The 24,266-nt window shown below is 36.1% G+C and overlaps 1 protein-coding gene across 2 annotated transcripts in view; it reads left to right on the top strand.

Moving 5' to 3' along the window:
* The window catches only part of NAB1 (NGFI-A binding protein 1), a 48,258-nt gene extending 33,296 nt beyond the window's left edge, over positions 1-14,962 (top strand). Inside the window, exons 5-8 of one of the 2 annotated variants that reach the window (XM_023587125.3) lie at positions 5,727-5,816; positions 7,383-7,542; positions 10,146-10,262; positions 12,455-14,962. In XM_023587125.3, coding sequence (XP_023442893.1) covers positions 5,727-5,816; positions 7,383-7,542; positions 10,146-10,262; positions 12,455-12,543 — 456 coding nt within the window. In that variant the 3' untranslated portion in view covers positions 12,544-14,962. Of the gene's footprint in view, positions 1-5,726; positions 5,817-7,379; positions 7,543-10,145; positions 10,263-12,454 lie in introns of both variants that reach the window. The other variant, XM_004452562.4, reaches the window with a different exon arrangement.
* The last annotated feature ends 9,304 nt before the right edge of the window (positions 14,963-24,266 follow it).

Here is a 24,266-nt window from a genome sequence, read left to right as displayed (position 1 = left end):
ACCTGGGCCCACTTTGCCCATTCAGTGTCCTTCCTCAAGGCCTGACCATGAGCTGATAACTCTTCAGTCTAAGCCTCCCGCCCACATCTTGCCCTGAGCTTCAAACCCAGAACACCTCCCTCTAGGCTTATCTAAACGAATCTGCTTATTTAGCAGATCAGACTGCCCTGTTGAATTCATCTACTTTCTGCCCTCTCCCCCAAACCTCCTGGTGTCCTGAGTTCTTCTCCTAGTAAATATTAACCACTAAATTCCCAGTTGCCTAAGCTGTATTTCAGGAATTCATTTATTTGTGTCCCATCTGTTACTTGTCAGGGCTAGGCCACCGTTGTCTCTCTTCACCATAACCTTCTAACCAGTCTCCATATGGCCCCTTCCCCAGTCCATTAGTCCCATTGCTTTTAATTTGGGCTTTCTAAAATACAGATCCACGTAGTTTTTTCCCTGCCTAAGACCTTTCTAGTGGTTTTCCTTTGCATTTAATATATAAAATCTAAAATTAACCTGGCTTATAAGGCCTCACAGAATCTGGCCCCTGATAACCTTACAGCTTCTCTCAGCACTCCCTCTTTCTTAGTGAATTCCCTATTTTAGCTTTAGTAAATATTTTCCAGCTTCTAGAGTGTTTCATGTTCCCTTTTGCCTCCAGGCCTTTGTATAAGCTGCTCTCTTTTCGTAGAGAACTCTTGTACAGTCTCAACCTAGATATCATGCCCTCTGAGAAGCTCTAACCTGACACAGTGCCCTCTGCTCTGCATCTGGATCTGCTTGTCCATTTCATTCTCAGGACTGTTTGTCAAGAGGGGAGGAACCATATCTGTTGTCTTTACCATTGAATCCTCAGTACAGTCTGTGGAACCTGTTACACGTACTTTGTTTAATGAATAAACAGATGTTTCCAGATTTCCAGTGTTTTCACTAAAACAATTCCCCACCAGCATAGCTGGTTTTAGTGTTAACCGTCTAGTCCCTCATTCTCTTAAGATGTCTACACAATGTGAATATCCCCAAAATTTATCTTTTCCTCCACATCCCACCACCATCTCCCCCTCCCATATTATAGAGATATTATAAGTTACTATGACATGCTCTGTCTAATTAAATTGGTAGCTTTTGGGGTGAACTTAGTAAATATCAGTAACAAACATTTATTAGGTAATTTCTATGTGCCGAACAATGTGATAAGTATTTTTCATGAATTTTTCACATCTTTAAAATGACTCATATTACAGATGAGGAAACTGAGACACAAGGATGAAATAATCTGCCCAATATCTTAGCAAATAAGTGGCAGAATTGTATTTTGAACTCAATGTAAATAGTAGACTTAAAGTCAGTTCAATTTAAGAAATTCAACTGTCAGAGAAGTGGCTGTATTTATTGTGAGTTTTATAAAGGTGGTATACTCTAGGCTTTTATGGATTGAGCATTAGCTTTGAAGCCAGTTCCTGTAGTTATAAAATATGGGAAACCCAGGGTTGTTTGTGATGTGGATTAAGTGAGGTAATGTATATAAAACAGAACATAATCAGGAACTGGTACATTGTAGCCTTCTGAAAAAAAATGATAGCTGTTATTGATGTTGTTACTCTAAGTCTTCTATTAGCATGCCTCGTTGAACTTTAGAATTTAAAAGGGGTATTTAGTAAAAAGAAAGTTGGATTTTTAAAGTATAAATAAATTCTTGGGAGGAAAAGGGAATGGCTAAGAAAAGGTGAACTTTTCATTTAGACTTAAACTGTGTGTACTTGTATAAAGGTCATTCTAACTTAGTTAATGATTATGTTCTATATATTTCTCCAAGCTTAGAGGTTTTTGGTTTAGGTGCGTAGAAAGGAGACTATTTTCAATATATTAAGATTGCTGATTGTATATTAGCCCATTATAAAGCTATGTAAGACTATCTCAAGATGTCAAATATATTTGCTTTTGGATTTTAATTGTTATTTCATATGTCTTTGATGAATTTATTCATGAAAGAAAAGGAAATGAATTATTACTTAAGAAATGAATTATTACTTAAGAAATAAATTTTGGTTAACAAATTACTTAAGAAATAAACATTGGTTTTACAGTGTAGAAATAATTATTTCAAAGGACCCTAATGGGGAAAAAAATTTTTGAACCACATCTTACATCTCAAATAAAGTAAAATATTTAATTGCTACTTACTTGCATCTTTTTTTTGGTTATTTTATTGTAGGAACTTTGGTTTTTGATGATTCATCCTCTGCTATAAATATATATAGCTTATTAAATAAAGGATGAGGGAATTTTATGTTTTGGAGGTTAAATTTCTGTGAGGATACCTTTAATAGATTTCAGTACATTACTAAAACAACTTTCTCATGATGTTTTGTAGTTATAACAAAGTTGATCTGGAGGAATAAACAGGAGAAAGAAAATATTTGAACAAGTAGTAAGGGAATTAGCACTAATCTATATTAAAATATAAAGTGGAAATAATATAAATTGAATTATTGTTCAGGGGTAGAGGTGCTGAAGACTTAGGTACTCATAAAAACCCTAATTGATAGGCTTATTTATCCTTATTTTACATAGGAGGAAACTGAGGTTCTAAAAGGTTGTTAATCATCCAGTGTCACATAGCTAGTAAATGGTGGAATTAGAATGTGAGTTCAGGTCTTTTGAATTCTAAAGCACTCTACTGCTTTAGATATGATAAAGGAAAAATCACAAATCAACAATCAAAACTTGAGGTTGGGGTTATTAGGTAGCACTTCAAAAAAAGTTTAGTTTGGTTCTTTACTACATTTCATATACTGAAATAAATTCCTGGTGGATTAGAATTAAATTTTTAAAATAAACAATAAAATCAAGTTTAGTAGTTTTAGAGGGTAGATTTGAATTTTATCAAATCTCTAAAGTAGAATGGCTTTTGAAATTTTATAGCAATTAGATTGTGGCAGTTTGGGAAGCGGACTTGGCCCAGTGGTTAGGGCATCCGTCTACCACATGGAAGGTCCGCGGTTCAAACCCCGGGCCTCCTTGAGCCGTGTGGAGCTGTCCCATGTGCAGTGCTGATGCGTGCAAGGAGTGCACTGCCATGCAGGGGCGTCCCCCGCGTAGGGGAGCCCCACGCGCAAGGAGTGTGCCCCGTAAGGAGAGCCGCCCAGTGAGACAGAAAGTGCATCCTGCCTTAGAATGGCACTGCCCACATGGAGAGCTGACACAACAAGATGACGCAAAAAAAGAAACACAGATTCCTGTGCTGCTGACAACAACAGAAGCGGACAAAGAAGACGATGCAGCAAATAGACACAGAGAACAGACAACCGGGGCAGGGAAAGGGAAGAGAAATCAATCAATCAATCTTTTTTTTAAAAAAAATTGTGACAGTTTGATACTGTTTTTGAATTCCAAAAAATAGATACTGGATAATATTTGTGAACTGGTCTGTTCACTGGGCATATTAGATTGGATTGGATTCATAGGTTTCACTTCTACTTGATTAAATTGTAATTAGGGCTTTGATTGGGCCACATCAGTGGGACATCAATGCAGAGAAAACGCAATGGCAGAGCAGAGAGTAGAGTTTTGGATGCCGGAGCCCTGAAAAGTCAACATACAGGAGAGGAACACAGAGGAGTAGAGATGGCTCCATAGACACAGCAGAGGCCCCGGGAAGAGAGAGAGCCTGATAGTCTACAACTGACTTTGTGAAGAGAACAGAGCAGCTGAGCCCAGAGAGGACCAAACCCAGGGAGAAAGAAGAGCCCACATTGATACTGGAAGAAGCTGGGACCATTGAGCTTTGAGAAGAAGAGGGAAGCTGAACCCTAGCAGACATTGGCAGCCATCTTGCTCCAACACATGGCAACAGACTTTGTTGAAGGAAGTAACTTTTGCTTTATGGACTATAAATGTAAGCTTCTACCCCAAATATAAACCCAACAGTTTTCTGGTACTTCGCAGCTGCACCCCTCTGGTTCACTAATACAGAATTTGGTACCAGGAGTGGGGTCATAGTTTTGTAAATACCAAAATGCTGGAACGATTTTATAAATGGTAAGGGATATTTTTGGAGGAATTGTGACATGCTTGATGGGAAAGTCCTAGATGGCTTTGAAGAGACTGTTGATAGGAATATGGACTCTAATGAGACTTTTTGTGAGAACTTAGAAATAAAGGGTGCCACTATTATTGGAAACTGGCGGAAAGTTGATCTGTGTTTTAAAGTTGCAGAGAACTTAGCAAGATTAATTCCTGATGTTTTCTGGAAGACAAAATTTGAAAATGGTCAGCCTTGGCATTTAGCTGAAGAACTTTCCAAAGTAAACTCAGAGAATGTGACTTGGCTTCTCCTTGCAACTTAAAGTAAAATATTAGACAAGAGAAATAAGCTGAGAATTGAATTGTTTGGCACAATGAAACCAGAAACTGATTCTGAATATTCCAAGTCTCTGGAAATCAAGCCTCCAGATGATAGTGCCCCATTAGGGGACTTAACTAAACATGGAACTTGTAAATCAGAATTGAAGATGCAGTTATCTAGGAAAGACTTGTGGAAAGTCTTGTCTGATGGCTTAGACCCCTGCTTCATGCATGCTAAATTAACAAACTTTTTGAGAGAACTATATTAACAAAATTGCTGTCAGCCTGGAATAAAAGGGACATGGCAGGGGGGATTGAAGGGGAAACAACTTTAAGAGGAAAACCTTGGAAGCTGGGGTCTGGAATTAAGATGTTTCCTCAGGCCAAGAAAGGAACCCCATCCATGTGTACACAGAAGGTGGATTTGCCCTGGCAGTTGACGTTCCTGCCTGCGGTTAAGGGAGAGTTTTGCCACCCCAGGGTACAGAGAGGGTGGAGCACATTCATTCCCCAAGGATTAGGGAGGTTAAGATCACCACCCCATAGGTCTGAGAGGGGTGGGCCTGTCCCCCATTGATTAGCGAAGGCCATGTTGCTAACTCGTTGCTCTGAGAGGTTTGGGCCTGTCTTTACTTCACTGTACTAGGGAGGTTAAGACTCTAACCCAAAGATTGGGTAACGTGTGGCAGTCACTGCAAGGTACTTGGAGGGTGAGATCAGAGCTTGGTAGCCAGAGTTCTGGTACTTTGCATCAGCACTCCTCCAACTGACAAATACAAGAATAAATCACAAAATAATAGTATATATGACTATAATATGTAAAATTTAAAATTTTGACTATCAAAACAATAAAATATAGATAATTGAAAAATTTTATTAACAATACTCAGTGGTGAGGGAGGTGTCTTACATTGTTTATGGTGAACTAGTAAAGGCCCTTTGGCAGTATATATCAAGGGACAGGAAAATGTTCATTCCTTTGTAGTAATTCTGCTTCTGGGAATCTATTGTATTGAATAGTCCAGACTATGGAAAATGCTATTTAAACATGAAAATATTCTTGCAATGTCTTTCATAATAATCAAAAATTAGGAAAAGAATCTCTATGGCTAATGTGATGATAGTGGTTAAATATTTGAACCACTCTATGAAATTCTATATAACCATTATTATCAATGGTCATGAAGTCTGTGTATGTTTTTACTGAGGCTGCAACTGTAGAAAATAAGGTATTTGTATCATAATAGACTGAAAGGAAATATCATACATTAAGATCTTAACCATGATTGTTAAGATGGCTTACTTTGCTTTATATTCTGAAATTTTGGTAATATGGTCGCTACTTTATTTTTTAGAAACTATTTAAAAATGACTAAATCTTTGACCCACAGGATGGGTTTCCAGATTTCCAGGATTCTGTGCAGACTCTCTTACAGCAGGCTAAAGCTAAGAGTGAAGAACTTGCAGCTCTTAGCTCACAGGTAACATTAACCACCAGTTTTTATTTTATAAGAATATTTATAGGTTAAAAAATAAATGGTTGTTATAACTAACTTCAGTTCTAAGATGCTAAGGACTGAATTTCTAGTTGTTTTTGAAAGGTCATCTGATCCACAGCTGTGTCAACAAGATAGCATTTAACAACTTAATTTGGTTTTTCGAAAGAATCTGATTATTTTCCTACTTACTTATTCTTTGTAGTTTTGTAGGAAGTGTTACAGATTCTCTATTTAAGAAAATCCCAAAGAAGCAGTTCTACATGAGGAAAATAGCCACAGGGCCTGGGCTGTGTGTAGTACAACTCTGATATAAAATAGTATTAGTTCTCAGTAAAATAGTAATAGTAATATTGTAGCTATTACTAAGATATTTAAATTCATGTATATTGAAAAATTATTAAATGAATATGTACCTTCAAGTGCTTTTGCCATTATTTTAATTGTATACACTGAAATAAACATTTAAAAAGTACATTCTGCAAATACCACTTTTTAGAAAGCACTGTAAATTTTATTCCTGTTGAGCTTCTTCCTAGAGACTTGCTCAGGGTCAACTTTAGTACTGCCAAGTTTCGTTTTTTTCATGTTGACGAAAAATATATTTTCCCTGTCAGAGATACTTAATTGAAATTTTATCAGTTAATTAGTAACAGGTTCAAATGAAATGAAGTTATGGTTGGTTTATGTGGTAAATATTTATCTTACTTACGCTCTAAATTAATATTTTTCGAGTAATGATTTTTAATATTGTGAATCAGGACTTTTTGTAACTAATTTCATATAGTAGTTCCTTATACTACTCTTTTATATAGCATGCTGCTAATTCATGTCTGCATTTTGATGCTTGCCTCTCCTTGGCAAAATATCACATATAAGTAATTTAGAACAGGAACTTAAAAGACACATGCAGAGATAAATTTATATATCAGCCAACTGTGTGTGTATTTTAAAACATGCTTTTTTTTGATTGGGTGAGAAATACTGTAGTTTCATTCCATGATGAAGGTGAAGTTCCTCTTTGGCATGATGTTTTTCTGCATAATTTATATTGTTCAATTTTAGTGGGAGGTGTGTTTGTCTTGTTCTTGTAGACAGCCATTTTACACCTTTTCTCCCCCAAACAAACTGTCGTCCTATCAGAGTCTGTGTAGTGCCAAATCCTAAAATAAAAATGCCAAGTTTTCACCCATATGTGTTAGAAGCAGTTTATAGCAGATGTTGCTGTTGTTCTCAGATTTCTTAAAAAAAAAAAAAAAATCTGAAAGGACACAATACCTTGGAAAATCTTGATCTTCAGCCGAAATAAAATTCTCCTTGTAAGTCTGAGAAGAAAGCTTTTTTTTCTTTTGTTCAAAATCCAGCATTTTATGTTTTAACATCATATAGACATCTATGCATATTTATGGAAAGTGTATACCACATGAAGTGTGAACTAATTTTAATGAATACTAAATATATTTGCTGGAGTCTGAAATTGGCATCTTTAAACCATTAAAGAATCTAGAATGTTTTAGTTACTAATTTTATTTTTGCTTTACTTACTAGCAGCCTGAAAAGTTGATGGCAAAGCAGATGGAGTTCCTTTGCGCCCAAGCTGGCTATGAGAGACTACAGCATGCTGAAAGAAGACTGTCTGCAGGACTTTACAGGCAGAGCTCAGAAGAGCACAGCCCTAATGGCTTGACATCTGATAACTCTGACGGACAAGGTACATCTTTAGAACAACTTACACCTTTAGAGCCTGCTACTAGTATGTGTACTTCAAAGAGAAACTGAAAAAAAAAAAGTTGGTTTTTAAATCTTGTCGTTCTGTAGACACTATTTTATAGGTTCTCTATCAAAATTAATTTTTAGGTTGTTCCATTTTCTAGGAAGGAAAAAATGCCTCCTTAAAATTTTTAGTTTTGAGTATTTTTTTTACCTTATAATCCCCAAACAATGGTTGGCTCTTACATGTATTATAAAGGGTGTGTGGGAATGGAAGATGTAAACAGTACAGATTATTTCTCCCAAATAAATGGATTCACAGGAGATGTTTATTGTTTTAAAAAAAGATCAGAATTTTATGTTTTGTTAGACTTTTCTAAACAGATTTGACTGTGAAGTTATAACATTTGGTTTCTAAAAGAAAATTGTAACTGCTTGTAAAGTTTTATGATAGTACCAGGATTTGAAGAGATAGTGTAAGAATGGAGAGACTCAAAATGTGTGTTGATTCCATTTTCCCATCAGCCTACAATCCCAATGAAAATATTTTGTGTGGTATATGTTGTAAGTTATTCTCTTAAACTCATAGGTGTAGAAAACCTAAGAGTATTTTTAGCCATTTTTAAATTATTTCATTTTTCCATGTCCTCACATGAAGAAAATCTCAAGTTGCCATTCACCCATTCAGCAAAAGAGTTATTTTGAGTGTCTCCTATGTGCCATGCATGTTTGTATGGCACATACAAAGATGCAGCAGTGAACAAGACAAAAAATGCCACCTTTCTTGTAACTTCTACTCTAACAGATGGGGATGTACAGTATATAAGCATTTAAATATATACTCTAATTTCAAATAGTGATACTTGTTTCAAGGGAAAAAAGTAATTATGTAGTACCTTTTTGCGAATGTGTTATACTTTTCTAAAGAATGGTTACTAGTATAAAAAAAAAACAAAGTTACTAATGTCAATATTGTTTTTTCTAAGTATGAATACCATCTTAAGCATTCTCCAACTATGAAGTAAAATATTAGCTATGTCAGCATATGAGAGTACTGGAGGAGAAAAAAATTCATCCTGTTTTAATATACACAGAAATTACAGAAACTTTTTATTTGAGGTCTTGAGTAACTTCTCTAATCATCCATAGACTTAAAAGTTAAGAAGCAAAAGCATGTATGAAAGATTTTAGACTCTAATTTGTGATGCAAGGTTAATCCAGTATAGGGTGACAGTTTGCTAAATTTGATAGATTTAGGTTTATGACAAAGATGATTGGTATATAAATTATTTTCTGCCATATCTTTGCTTCTCTTTTTTCTTGGATTTTGTCATAGGTTTTTGGGGTTTTTTTTTTCTGTGTGGGAATGTGATTTTCTACTTTTTATAGCCTTTAGTTAGTTTTCTTTAGTCTACTTAATGTAATTTTTAAATTTAGCCTACATTCTCAAGCTTGTTTATAGTCTTTTTTTCCTTTTTGTTTTTTTTTTTAGAGATGTTGTGAGCTTACAAAACAGTCATGCATAATGTGCAGAATTCCCATACATCACCACTCCACCAATACCTTACATTGTTGTGGAACATTTGTTATAGATTATGGAAGAACATGATCTGACTATTACCACTGACTATGGTCCATAGCATACACTTGCAATATTTTTTCCATATATCCCCCTATAATTAACAGTATGTATTAGTATTGTACATTTTTTATTGTTCATGAGAGATTTGTTTTTAAATTATTTTTATTTGGTTTTAAGCCATCCCTGTCTCTCTAATATTTGTTAATGTGTAGGTAATGACACGCCTTGGTAAAATGCTTGAACTCACAAGAAAATGCCTTACAGAGTGGATGTATTATATGCCAAAATTGGAAGGCTCACTAAAAGTCCCAGTTTTTTGTTTAGCCCACGTTTAGCTTTTTTTTTTCCTAAAGATTTATTTATTTATTTGCTCCCTCCCCACACCCCCACTGCCCTGTTGTCTGCTCTCTGTGTCCATTCGCTGTGTGTTCTTCTGTGTCTGTTTGTATTCTCATTAGGTGACTGTAGGAACCGATTCTGGAACCTTCCGGAGTGGGAGAGAGGCAATCATTCTCTTGTGCCACCTCAGCTCCCTGATCTACTGCATCTCTTATTCTCTCTCCTCTGTGTCTCTTTTTGTTGTGTCATCTTGCTGCACCAGCTCTCTGTGTAGGCCACCTGTGCAGGGCAGCACTCCATGCAGGTCAGCACTCTGCATGGGCCAGCTCACCACAAGGGCCAGCTTACCTTCACCAGGAGGCCCTGGGCATCGAACCCTGGACCTCCTTTATGATAAGACAGGAACCCAATTGCTTGAGCCACATCCACTTCCCCACGTTTAGCTCTTAAAATTGTCTTGGCAGAATTGTTAATCTTGGAACTTACATGAAATGTCTTGCCATTTTCCTCCTTTAAATTATTATTTAAAACATTTTTACAACTATTGTTTAATTTTTTATTGCCCATTGATTTTCCTCATTCTTTTCTTCCTGAGGAATGTTCAGTTATTTATAAAAACATACTTTTAAGAAAAACTATGTTGTGTGTTTATTCATATTGCTTTTTTTCTCTCTTTTCATTAGGAGAAAGACCATTAAATCTCCGAATGCCTAATTTACAGAACAGACAACCCCATCATTTTGTGGTAGATGGGGAGCTGAGTAGACTTTATTCCAGTGAGGCCAAGTCCCACTCATCAGGTGAGAATGTGATATATGACTAGACAGATTGACACTTGAATAAAGGATCTTTAAGTTCTCTTCTCTTTCTACCTCCTACCACTTCCCCATGCCCAAAAAAGATCATTGCTAACAATGTTATTGTTAATAGTTTTTCTCTCCCTGGAAATGGTGTATTGTCATAATAGTCTGTTTTTTTTGAGAATATAATAATTTAAAGAATGATAGGAAAAAGCTCAAGATTGCATAGATTATTTTGATATAGCTATTACATGAATGGTGACTTTTATACAAAATTTTTTAATGAATAGTAAATGGCTGATTTGAGTTATGTAATTGCCCTTTATTTTAAGCCTTTCATAATAAATTGATAGACTACATGTTGACTCTCACACCAAGAAAACCTTGTGTACCAAAATCGAAACATCATGCAGATGCATTTTAGGGATGATATTCATTATATCAGAAGTAAACTAAACTCTGCAAAAGGACATGCAGCTCCTTATTAGTCTTACATATCTTTATTCAAGTCAAGTGGGTTAGACAAAGTTAAAGTATTAGAAAGCAGCACCATTTGAAAGAATCTAGTATCATTCAATCTTTGAACTGAAGAAATTTTAGGAGTCATTTGATCAGATCACTAGTTTTGCAAATGAGGAGGCTGAGGCCAGATAAATGGCTCTAAAACTGTATTGTAAGTCAATGGGAAAAGTAGTTTTGCAAGCATTAGGTTTAAACCTGACTGCATCTGTTACCTAGATAGAGCAATTTATATATTTGCTTAAAAAAAGTTGCCATCAAAGAAAAGTTATGTTCTTTAGTTTCAATACATGTTCCTACTAGCAGATACTAATTATACCAAAGCCCTAAATAATAATCAGTGCTTTGACTTTTAATTTGCTTTTGTATTTCTTGATTCTAGCCATTTTGAATATAACAAAGAGAGGTTGAGAAGTTGAAATTGTTCTAAAGATTGCTTCCTAGTCTTGTGTTCCATGACAGGAAAAAGTCATCTATTGTTTAAGGTGCTTTTTAAAAAACAAAAACAAGCAAACAAAAATATTTTCAACTAATTTCTTTTCCTTTTGAGTTCCTCTTTATAAAAGACTTGCTCTAATTACATTGATCATAATGTGTTCTACCATGGAGATATAGTTGAGGTTGGGTTTTATGTTAGAATAGAAAGAAGGAATGCCTGAAAACCTTTTATTCTTTTTTAAAATTGAATAGAAATACTCTTTCCATTTAACACAAACCTGGGTTCAGATTTCACCTCTGATGCTTAACTGAGTTACTTAACTACATGACCCTCATTTGCTTTATCTGTAAAACAGAAATAATAATACCTATCTCATAGGGTAGTTACGATTAGAGAAGATGGCATATATGAATTACCTGGCTGGTAGGAATTCAATAAATAGTACCTGCTATTTTTATTACTTTTATTTGGAATATAAAATCTCCTTTTACGTCCAGAAGGTGAATTCATAAATTGAGCTACCCAATTTCAGATAAACTATTAGTATTGCTTACTTTTCAGAGTGTGTATGTTCACTGGTATTAGTACTTTATGTGAAGAGTACATTTTATGGGAGTGTTTATGGGAGGTTGAAATAATTGTACACATGTAACTCCATGGAATGATTTCTTACGAAAGTAGCCTTCCTTCTTTTACCCTATTTTATATTTTATAGCTAGAGAAACTCTAAAAAAGTTCTGTATTTAAACATGGAATGTGTATTTCTGTCTCATTTCCTCATTGGCAGTAAATATTTTAACCAATAACTTTGTTGTGTATCAGTGATGAGTTTTATTTTATATATTTTACTTATCCTCTTGGATCAAGCATTAATAAAAATTGATGTTTCCTATATGCTAAGTGTTTTACATCCATTTCATTATTTCACTCAGCTCCCATGCCCACCCTTTGTAGATACTGTCCCCACTTTATAGATGAAGAGACAGAGGTTTAGAGAGGTACGTAAGTTGTCCAGAGTTGTATACACCTAGTAATTGGCAGAGATGGAATTTAAATCCAGAATCCAAACTCTTAACTACAGCTTTGTAAATATAAATTTTTTATATGAAATTGTCAAGTCATGAAGAGTTGATCCTGTTTGCTATGGAGTTTTGGACTTTGTTTTGTAAGTTTGAGTTTATTTCTTATTAACCATTAAAGTATCAACCCACTTTGTGTTTCCATTTTTATACAGAGAGTCTTGGGATTTTAAAAGACTACCCTCACTCAGCTTTTACTTTAGAAAAGAAAGTCATCAAAACAGAGCCTGAAGATTCAAGATAGCTGTGATTGTCCTGTCCTCTGGAAATGGCATCAGATTTAAGGATAATACTCCATCAAAGAAATAAGCCTTAATAACCAATGTTGCCTCATTCAGCTCAAACCGATTTCATAGCCAAAGCATAAGGACTGGTGCAGTAGTCTGTGGAAACCAGGAAGACAGAACAATAGCCACAAAAGAGAAAATCCAGAGAGTGTTGCAATCTAACAGAATATTGATCCATTCACATTCCTGTATAAGTCATTTTATGTGGAAAGGCTTACAAATTAATATTGTAAGCATTCATTATTTAAGAATGTACAACATGTTTGTGTAATTTATAAAAGTGAAATCTAGATGTTGAGACCTGTTTGGTTCATAGATGTGGATACAGTTTATTTTACTTGAAATTTCATTGTCTACTTTAAGTGTATTTAGAGTAAATATTATTAAATGTCAGCATTTAGAATCTTTGGAACCATCAAAAAGAAAGTTAAAGTGATGTCGATATTGGCAAGGTTGCAGTGATTTTGGAAAAATGGAAAGTAAATGCTCATTTTGAGCCAAGGAAAATTCTTTGGATTTAATATTTGAAAAAAACTCATTCTCTTTAACAGGACATTTGTAGCAGTCATTCATGTGTTGTCATTTTTATTATTTTCATCAGGACACATTTACACAATTGATAAATAAATGGCAGAAAGTTAAAAAACATGAGCAATAGAGTAGAAAATTTCTCTTTTCTAGTTGACCCAGATTACATCATATAATTCTTCTTAAATAGAACAAAAATAGGAAGCTATTACTTGGACAGAGAACTTGAAAAAGTGGACTGATATGTAAAAGCCTTAATTTGAATATTGATATTTCAGGATGTGTTAAATAGGTTGACTTATTAGTAAGTTAACCCTAAATGTGATAAGGATGTTGACTGTTAACAAAGGCTATCATAGAGTAAGTGTACTTTTATATCTAGAAATTCTTCTTCATGTACAGGGGTCAGAGAGAGAATCGATGGTTCTCACCAAGGAATGTCTTCCTACCCAAACCATCACAAATTTGAATAATTAGTGCATCCACATTTGCAGGTTTATTTCTGTGGGGGTTTTAGTTGACACCTATATTCATTATTTATTTTACAATTTCATTTTTGTGTATACCTTTTAGATTTGTGAATGCCGTTTTTCTTAAAATTCATTTTACCTTGTTTTTAATTCCCACTATTTAATTAATGGGCTGTGTGCATATATATGGGGTATGCATAAATGTTAATGATGTACTTACTTATAAATGGGAATTTCCCATTGGAACCCCTGGTGATAAAATTACAAATATGACTTCTGCCAATTCACATTTTCCTCTGTTGATTTAAGAGAGGAAGATATTTGCCAGCTTTACCCACTTAGTACAGATTCATCTAAACCCAGGTATTGCTGAGAAGAGCGTATTGACTCGGTTTTTTATTTTCACTTCAGCTCTTCAGCCTAGCTATGTAAAATATGTGGTCATATTTTATATACTGAATTCGTCAGCCAGTTGTTAGATGAAATGTCAGCACTGTAGTCTTTGATCACTGTCACATATATAATGCTTTTTCATTTTGATTTGTAGACTAGTTTTACAATAGAAACACCAGTAAACAACTTTTATACTATTAAAAGGCTATTTCCCTTCCTGTTTTAATTGTACCATAGTGTTTTATCCACTGAAGAAGCTCTTTATGGACCTTGCAACTTTGTTGCTAGCTTGAGGTTGATTATTGTGGTTGTATTGTTCACTGTGTAGAAATAGTATGAGTATGATTTAAATAGAATGTTCAGTTTTCAATATTAGCCATTGCACTGGTTAGTATCTCAGTAGTTTCATGAAACGATTCCTGTATTCTAATCTATTTTGAGAAATTTTGTGGGGTTTTTTTAATTGTGTCTTTCAGTTCAAGTTTGTAGATTTTAATTAGCAACAGTTTTTAAAGATGCAGTACTCTTCCAGCTAATATTTATCAATCTTTCATGGCCCCACACACTGCATCTTTAAATACATAAATAAGTTTCCTTAAGTATCATCATTTTCTGGTCTTTCAAGCTTAGTGATAAGAGGGAAGCACAAGAAAAATTTCAGTAGAATACAGTTTTTATTTTGTAAACACTAATGTATTAAACTTGCAATACAGTAAAACAAATAATATATATTTTTATTTGAATTGTATATATGAATTAGATGTTATAACTAGTTGATTTTCATTGTGTTAGAGGTATTTTCACTGAACAAGGTCAATTGGTTACCTCAGTGTCACAGCCAATATAGTCCAAGGGACCATTTCTCCCCAAGTCTGTGTTATACTTTATTATGTGAAGTCTGCATTTTTGTGACTATTAAAGCTGTTGGTGAGGTGGGATGAGTGCACTTGCTTCCTGTGGCAATAAAGATTTTCTGTGCCTCACATTCTTATGTTTATAGCACTTTCTGCACAACACTTCCCACAGTAGATAATATTAGCTCCTCTGCCTCATCCGTCTCATTATTCAGGCCGGGCTTGGGTGTTAGGGGTCCAGAAGCTTGTCTTAAATCATGACTAAAAGTTTTCGCCAGTTACCTTCATTTCTGAGACGTTACTTAGCAAATGGGTACTCAGCTGACTCTGCTTTGTCAGAGGCAGAGCTTGATTTATGTTGTTTTCACTTTAATAAATAAATTAATAAATAAAAGGAGGAACATTAGGATGGAACATTTCTAATACACTACATGTCTAAAGTATTAAAGTGATTTTTCCTCGATATTACAGGCTAATTTTATGAAATTGAACTCACCTGTGATAAAGAACCAACAAGCATAGTTTTAATTGATGAGTTTGTTAGGTTGATATTTATTGAAGAGCTTCAGTGTGTCCAGCACTGTACTAGATGCTAGGGTGGGGGTAAAAGCCACAGAAGAAATATAAGACATGACTTTTGCCCTTTGAGAACCCAAGTCCAAGTTGAAAGGGAACTAACCACCCATAAAATAATACACGTTTTAGTGGGTTATAGACTCGGGATGAATAAGAAGCTCTTTTCTGTTTTAGGCATTGTGGTAGTAGGCCACTTTACAGATAAATGAGTGAGATTCAGAAGGAGGGATCATCCAGGTCTGAAACAAGAGGAAGAGGTGAGATTTTATATAAAGCCATAGTGATAGTGCATTTCACTTTGAAGTCACTTTAAAAATTTTGCAGTTTTGTTGTGAAGCTGAAATATCTGTTACAGATATGTTTGTCAAGATAACAGTTTTTTTGGTTGTTCCATTAAACCTTTCAAAGGGTAGGAAAGAGTACGTTTTTGCTTGTCCTTAATTGTTAAAACTACTAGGGTAAAAGCATTAGGCTTTGGTGTCCTTAGCACCTAGTATACCTTTTCAATTATAGTTGACAGTCTTGAAGGCTAAAACCTAAATAAAAATGCAGGGAATTTCCTTGTAACTCCTCACTCCGTGTGGCATGTGGCCTGCTCGTTTGGCTATTCAAGTGGTTAGTTATTGTTGACATAATACGCATTTTGTTTGTGACTTCACTTAATACTGCACTGCATCGTCAAAAGAAAATCAACCAAGGTGTTAAACTTTTCTTATGGGAAATGAATGCAATGAGTGAATAGGTGATGTTAGAATTGAATATTCTGTGTTTGTAACAGCTTGAAGCATATAGCCAAAAATGGTAGCTGTTTAACTAAAAACCACCTTACAGTCCAGCCATGCATGGGTGGTGTTTCAGGAAATCTAAGCTTATTTATTCATTTTTATCTGTGGGTTATTATCTCATAAATGGGGTTCTCAAGTGGTTCTCCAAAGTTTTTAAAAGAACCATCCAATGTCCTGAAATTTATTTTTATTTTAAATACATTTAATCTCAAAAATCTTGATGTTAACTATTTCCTTTTAGTGGCCCTCTATAAGATAATCCTTATTTCACATAGAATTAAGAACTAAATGCTCAGGTTAGGATGTTTCTTACTTTCTGAGTTTGCAGTGGCTAAAACTTTAAATCCTCTTCTCTGGCTTCTGATTCTACTGACCTATGAAAATGTTAAAAAAAGGAAAACTACCTAAAGCTGTTTTGGTGGTGGTTTTTTTGACAGAAAAAACTGATCAGTAAATTTTTTCAAGTTCATAATTAACATATTAAAGTTATAATTTTAAAATATAGTTGTCCTTAAGTTTTCAAGTGTGGCTTACAAATCTTTTTGTATTTACGAAGTTGAGCAAATTTTAATCACTTAAGGGGCTGTGAATAACAAGGACACTTGTAATTGCCTTCATTTACAAACTTGGTTAATTAAGCTCCTTTGTGACCCCACGGTTGATCTATATTAAAAACAATATCCTGTTGAATTTTAGTTCTCCTGGCTTTCACCATTTGGTCACAATTTGGGATTATTCTTCTGACAGCTGAGTGACTTACCTCCAAAGTATTTCAATAATATTACTTTGGTAATGTATAGTTTATACCAATTTATCTTCATTAAAGTTTCCATGCCATTTTTTGTAGGAATTGGATAAAACCCTCCAACTAGGAACATTAAAAATGAATCTCATGGAAAATCCTAATCTGTTTTTATTTCAACATCCATACAAAATGTTTAGCAACTATTGTTTTCCATTTTATTCTTATTGCCTGACTTCTGACACTTCAGTGAGATTGTCTTTCCTAATTTTTATTGACTTTATACTCAATGCACCTTAATCCATCCGTTCTCTTCGCTGAACATTCAGTAAGATATTTAAAAATAGTTCCTCTATAGAGGACATTGTTCTAACTGATATAAATGAGGAAACCTGCCTAAAGAAAGACGTATAATTCTAAAATAGTTCTATTTAATTTTTTTTTTACTTTACAATTGCCTCCTCTTCAAGTTTTCCACTGTTAATTTCTCAAAAGAATTAACTTGCTTCTTTATAGTCTCAGAGAAATAGCTTTAGTTGAATGCTGCCATCAAAATACAACATTGTAAAATGCAAATTATGTCCGTTAACAGTTCAGAATGGTAGTGCCACAGAAATGTTAAAATCATAAACCCAAGAATTTTTCTAATTGACTTATTAAGAGTGGCAAATTTTGTGAATTTCCTGGTAGTCCAGACAATTTGGTTATCAAGGCTTATTTTACTCTGAGTGAGCACCATTGACAGTATGTTAGATTGTGCTTCATAGTTACACATTCTAAACTTTATGAGTCATCTTTGCATTGTACCTCATAAATTTGTTAAAAGCGCCATGTTAAACACCCACACAAAATTCTAAGCAAGACCATTCTCTTGTAACTGTCACAGACACTGTGACAGGTCACTTAGGCTTGAGTATATAGGAAGATAAGTAGTGCATATGTAGGTGGAATCTTACCAGTAACTGGTTCAGCAGGGACGTTTTTTAATCTACTGACACAAGCTATCATTCTCAACTATGCACAGTTAAACCAAACATCTGTGGTCTAGTGCTCATACCCTACTGTTGGTTATCCTTCCCAGAAAACCAAATGATTTCTTTGGTAGTATGTTCTCACACTCTAAGCTCTCCTAAGTCTAGTTATTTACTTCATGGGTAAGTATATATTTTCCATCCTTAAGACCCTGACAATGTAATGTAAAGATGTTTTGAAATCAGCAGTTAAAGTGGACTATGTTGTCTTTTTTTATTTCTGACTTAAGCTAGTGTTTCTGTCTTTGATCAGAACATAGCTCATATGTTGACTGAATTTCTTTTTAATGCTTCTGCTAACTCAAATTGGACCACAGCTTTCTCATTTTATTGATTAGAAAACAATAAAATAGCTTGTATAATGAAAGTGATATCAGATTCTGTCAAGTACAATTCCTATTCTTGGTGCATAAAAAACCAATTTCCACTTTTAAAAAAATTAACCTTCAAGATGAAATAAATTTGAGTCAATTTAATTTATGCAAAGAGAAGAATATATATCTCCATAATATAAAAGTGCAAAGTGAAGCAGCAAGTGCTGATGTAGAAGCAGCAGCAAGTTATCAAGAAGATCTAGCTAAGATCATTGATGAAGGTGGCAACATTAAAAAGGTTTTCAATGTAAATAAAACAGCCTTCTTTGTCAAGAAGATGCCATTTAGTACACTCGGCTAGAAAGGAGAAGTCAATGCCTGGCTTCGTAGGACAGGCCAACTGTCTTGTTAGGGGCTAAGGCAGCTGGTGACTTTTAGGAGCCAATAATTTATCATTCTGAAAATCCTAGGTCCCTTAAGAATTATGCTAAATCTACTCTGCCTGTGCTCTATAAATTGAACAACAAAGCCTGCATCACAGCACATCTGTTTACAACATGGTTTATTGACTGTTAAGCTCACTGTTGAGACCTACTGCTCAGAAAAAATATTCTTTTTGAAATACGACTGCATTAACAATGCACCTGATCCCTCAAGAATTCTGATAGAGTTGTACAATGAGATTAGTGTTGTTTTCATGCATGCTAACACAATATCCATTCTGCAGGTCATGGATCAAGGAGTCGTTTCTACTTTCATGTCTTATTATTATAGAAATATATTTTGTAAGGCTATTGCTGCCATAGATAGTGATTCCTCTAATGGATCTGGGTAAAGTAATTTGAAAACCTGGAAAGATTTCACTATTCCAGATACCATGGGAGGGGGTCAAAAGATAACATAAACAGGAGCTTGGAAGAAGTTGATTCCAATCCTCATGGATGACTGGGGGTTCAAGACTTCAGTGGAGGAAGTAACTGCAGATGTGGTGGAACTAGCAAGAGAACTAGAATTAGAGGTGGAACCTGAAGATGTGACTGAATTTCTGCAAACTCATGATGAAATTTGAACGTATGAGGAGCTGCTGCTTATGGATGAGCAAAGAAAGTGATTTTTTGAGATGGAATCTACTGGTGAAGATGCCATGAACATTGGTGAAATGACAACAAATAATTTAGAATAGTGCATCAACTTAGTTGATAAAGCAGTGGCAAGTTTTGAGAGCATTGCCTCCGCCTGAAAGAAGTTCTGCTGTGGGTAAAACCCTATCAAACAGCATCCCATGCTACAGAGAAATCTTGTGCGAAAGATCGAAGTGGTAAACTCCACTGTTACCTTATTTTAAGAAATTGCCACAGCCACCCCAACTTTCAGCACCCACCACCTTCATGAGTCAAAAGCCATCAACATCAAGTCAAGACCCTCTACCAGCAAAAAGATTGACTCGCTAAAGGCAAAGATGTTGGTTAGCAGTTTTCGCAAAAAAGTTTTTTTAAATTAATGTATGTACACTGTTTTTAGACATAATGCTATTTTACACTTATAGATTAAAGTACAGTGTAAACATTAATTTATATGCACTGGGAAACCAAAACATTTGCATGACTTTTTTTTTTTTTTTTTTGGCAATGTTTGCTTTATTGCAGTGGTCTGGAACCGAACTCTGCAATATCTGCAAGATTTGCCTGTAGTTGGTTTAAAGGACAAATAAGTCACTTTCTTCCATGGTCCTTTATTATAGAGACAGCAACTACTTCTGCCTTGTGAGGGAAATGATCCAAAACTGAGTATTATTATGTTCTTAATCTAATAGTAATTGCAGTAGTGCCATTTATCAAATTTACCATTTCCTAGCACCACACCAACTGCTTTTCACTTAATCCTCTGCAACTTTAGCAAGTAATTATTATCATTCCCATTTTGCAGGTGAGAAAACATCAATCTCAAGAGATTGGGTAATTAGATGTGACAGCTAGTCAGCAGTAACCTGAGCCAATCCAATTGTTTTATGCCAGCCCACGTGCACTCTATGATGTCCTGTTTACTTTGAACTGAGTGCCCTGTACTTGGTGTAAAAATTTTACACTCTAATGCACATGTAAAACAATTAAAAATGTGAGTGTTAGTGGGCTGGTTAATTGGTAGTGGTGTCTAGATACCAGCAGAAGCTTCCTAAAGTAAATATCAAACCATTCTGAAGGCAAGTATTTAGATAGAGAAGCAAGAGAACATTACACTCCTTTGGGACTGGCATATATGAAAGGCCCTGGTGGAGAAACAGATAAGTCACATTCAAATACCATTGAGAACATTTAATGGACTAAAGCAAAGTATTCAAATAAAAATTTAGAAATGAAATATCTAGAAAAGAAAGAGCCTAGTAGAAGAAATCCTTTGCAACTGATACAAAGTTCTCATTCAATTTGGGAAGCAATTAGAAGTGTTTGAAGAGGAGAATAAAACAGTCAATGAATGTTTGGAATATAATGACAAAGTAATTCAAAATGGATCCTATAACCAGTTAAATATTAATATGTCCCAAGAAAACCCAAAGAGCTTTATTTCTGGCTATGATGTGTATGTGGAGGGTAAAAGTGTCTAGAATTTTGTTGCAGTTGTCCACCCTTCAGGTTGTCAAACTGATTTCAAGTTGCTGCAGTGAGAATAAGGACTAAGGGGAATAAGACTGAAGGATATCTAATCATTCATTCATTCATTCAGCAAACAATTGTTAAGCACTTGCTTCAAAATGTCCAGGCACAATGTTAGGTACTGGGGATACAAAGATCTTAAGACATTGTTTCTGACCTTGAGTGACAATTCTAGTAAAAGAAAGATAGCAATTGTTGATGAAGTGGCAGGTCATGATTATAGACCAAATGTGCAAATGAAAGGAACATATTGACCAATGGGATGAAAACTATCCATGGGTGTGAAGTTAGGAAAAGGGAAAAATAGTAACACTACTTTCCAAAAAAGAACTTAGGAAGGAAAGGGTGTACAGTAGTTTGTTTCAGACAGGTTTGGTTGGGGGACAGTTGGTACATGTGAGTAGGGCTGCCCTGCAGGAACAAGATCAGACTGTGACAGTTTGAAGTTCTTTTATGAATTCCAAAAAGAAAAAGACTGTTTTTGAACTAATCCATTTTTGTGGTTGTGCGGCCTTTTGATTGGACTATGTCCATGAGCCGTGAGCTAGCTTCTGTCTCTGCCCTCTTGCTGGGTCTGATATAAACAGAGACACAGAGAGGAAGGAAATCACCATTTTTTATTCTGCCACGTGAGAGAGGACTCCAGGTTCACCTAGAGCTGCAGAAAGGCAGAGAAGCCCTGAGAGACTGAGAGCAGTGACCCAGAAAGACCTAGAGACCTCAGCAAAGATTGCCCACTATCTTGCTTCACCACATGGCAGCACATCAAGATCACCAGTAGCTGACTTTGGTAAGGAAGCATCTCTGATGGTGCCTTGATATGGATGGTTCATGGCCTCAAACCTGTAAGCTTTTATGCTAACTAAAATTCTTACTATAAAAGCCAACCCTTTTCTGGTACTTTGCTTCTGCAGCCCTGTGGCAAATTAAGACACAGTCCCACTTACAGAAGGTTTTCATGGTTAGGCTAACGTGTCAACTTGACCAGCTAATTGTGCCCAGTTGTTTGGTCAAGAAAGCAGTGGGGTAATTGAATTATAAGGACATTTATGGACTTTAACCATCAGTGAGTTTACTACATGGATGGCTGATTACATCTACAATCAATCAGGGAGATTGCTTCAGCAATGAGTAACATTTTATCTAGTCAGTTGCATGCCTGAAAAGGGGAAGAGATTTCAGCATTCAGAATTTCCCAGCTTGTCTTTGGACAGCCAACATCTCCTAGGAACTCATAAAGACCCTTCATTGGACTCTAATCAGAACCCCTGGTTTGCAGCCTGCCTGTGGAACATGGACTTGTGCATCCCATGATCACGTGACAGAATTTTGTAAAAACTGATACTATTTACAGATTTCTCCTGTTGATTCTGTTTCCTTAGAGATTAGTGCCACCATTAATGATCTGAAGGATGTAGGAGTTGTGATTCCCACCACATCCCCATTCAACTCTCCTATTTGGCCTGTGCAGAACAGATGGATCTTGGAGGATGACAATAGATTATTGGAAACTTAACCATTGGTGATTAATCTCAGCTGCTGTCACAGATGTGGTATCATTGCTTGAGCAAATCAACACATCCCCTGGTACCTGATATATGGCTATTGATCTGGCAAATGCTTTTTTCTCAATTGCCATTAGTAAGGACCACCAGAAACAGTTTGCTTTCAGCTGGCAAGGCTTGCAATATACCCCTGTCCTGCCCCAGAGGTATATCAACACTCCAGCCCTATATCATAATTCTGTCATAGGGAACTTGATCGTCTCTTCCTCCCACTGGTCCATTATATTAATGACATCTTGTTGATAGGACCTAGCAAGCAAGAAGTTGCAAAGACTCTAGACTTATTGGTAAGGCATTTGCATGAGAAAGGATGGGAAAGAAATCCAACAAAAATACAGGGCCTTCCACCTCAGAGAAATTTCTAGGTGTCCAGGGTGTGGGGCATGTCGAGATATCCCTTCTAAAGTGAAGGATAAGCTGTTGCATCTGGCTCCTCATATAACCAAAAAAGAGGCAGAACACTTAGTTGGTCACTTCAGATTTTAGAGACAACACATTCCTCATTTGGGTGTGCTACTCCAGTCCATTTACTGAGTGACCAGAAAAGCTGCTGGTTTTGATTGGGGACTGGAACAAGAGGAGGCTCTGCGAGAGGTCCAGGCAAGCTGTGCAAGCTGTACTACCACTTGGGCCATATGATCCAGCATATCCAATGATGCTAGAAGTTTCAGTGGCAAACAGAGATGCTGTCTGGAGCCTTTGGCAACCCCTATAGGAGAGTCACAATGCAGACCCTTAGGGTTTTGGAGCAAAGCCCTGCCACCCTTTGCAGATAACTACCCTCCTTTTGAGAAACAGCTTTTGGCCTGCTACTGTGCCTTAGAAGAGAATGAATGCTTAACCATAGGCCATTAAGTTACCATGAAACATGAGCTGGGTACTGTCTGATGCACCAAACCATGAAGTTGGGCTTGCACAGCAGCACTGCAAAATAAAGTGGAAGTGGTATATACAAGATAGAGCTCGAAGGGGTCCTGAAGGCACAAGTAAGTTACATGAGGAAGTAGCTCAAATGCCCATGGTCACCACCCCTGCCATGTTACCTTCTCTTTCCCAGTCCACAGATTTGGCCTCTTGGGGAGTCTGTTACAATCAAATGACTGAGGAAGAGAAAACTTGGACCTGGTTTACAGATGGTTCTGTACGATATGCCGGTACTACCTGAAAGTGACAGCTGCAGCACTGCAGCCTCTTTATGGGACATCCCTGAAGTATAGTGGTGAGGGTGAATCCTCCCAGTGGGCAGAACTTTGAGCAATGCACCTGGTTGTTCATATTGCTTGGAAGAAGAGATGGCTGGAGGTGTGTTTATACACTGATTCATGGGCTGTTGCCAGTGGTTTGGCTGGATGGTCAGGAATTGGAAGGAACATGATTGGAAAATTGGTAACAAAGAGGTCTGGGGAAGAGGTATGTGGATAGACATTTCTGAGTGTGCAAAAACATGAAAATATTTGTGTCCCACATAACTGCTCACCGGAGGATGACTTTAGCAGAGGAAGATTTCAATAATCAAGTAGATAAGATGACACACTCTGTGGCTAATGCTCAGCCTCTTTCCCCCATCACTCCTGTCATTGCCCAACAGGTTCATGAACAAAGTGGCCATGGCAGTAGGAATGGAGATTGTTCATGAGCTCAGCTATATGGACTTCCCCTCACTGAGGCTGACGTGGCTACAGCCACTGTTGAATGCCTAATCTGGCAGCAGAAGAAACCCACACTCAGCCCCCAATATGGTGCCATTCCCCGAGGTGATCAGTCTGCCACC

This window comes from Dasypus novemcinctus, chromosome 7 (genome assembly GCF_030445035.2).
Source record: "Dasypus novemcinctus isolate mDasNov1 chromosome 7, mDasNov1.1.hap2, whole genome shotgun sequence".
Taxonomy (NCBI): domain Eukaryota; kingdom Metazoa; phylum Chordata; class Mammalia; order Cingulata; family Dasypodidae; genus Dasypus; species Dasypus novemcinctus.
The sequence above is the reverse complement of the archived record's forward strand: the minus strand, read 5'-3'. Positions and strand labels throughout refer to the sequence as shown.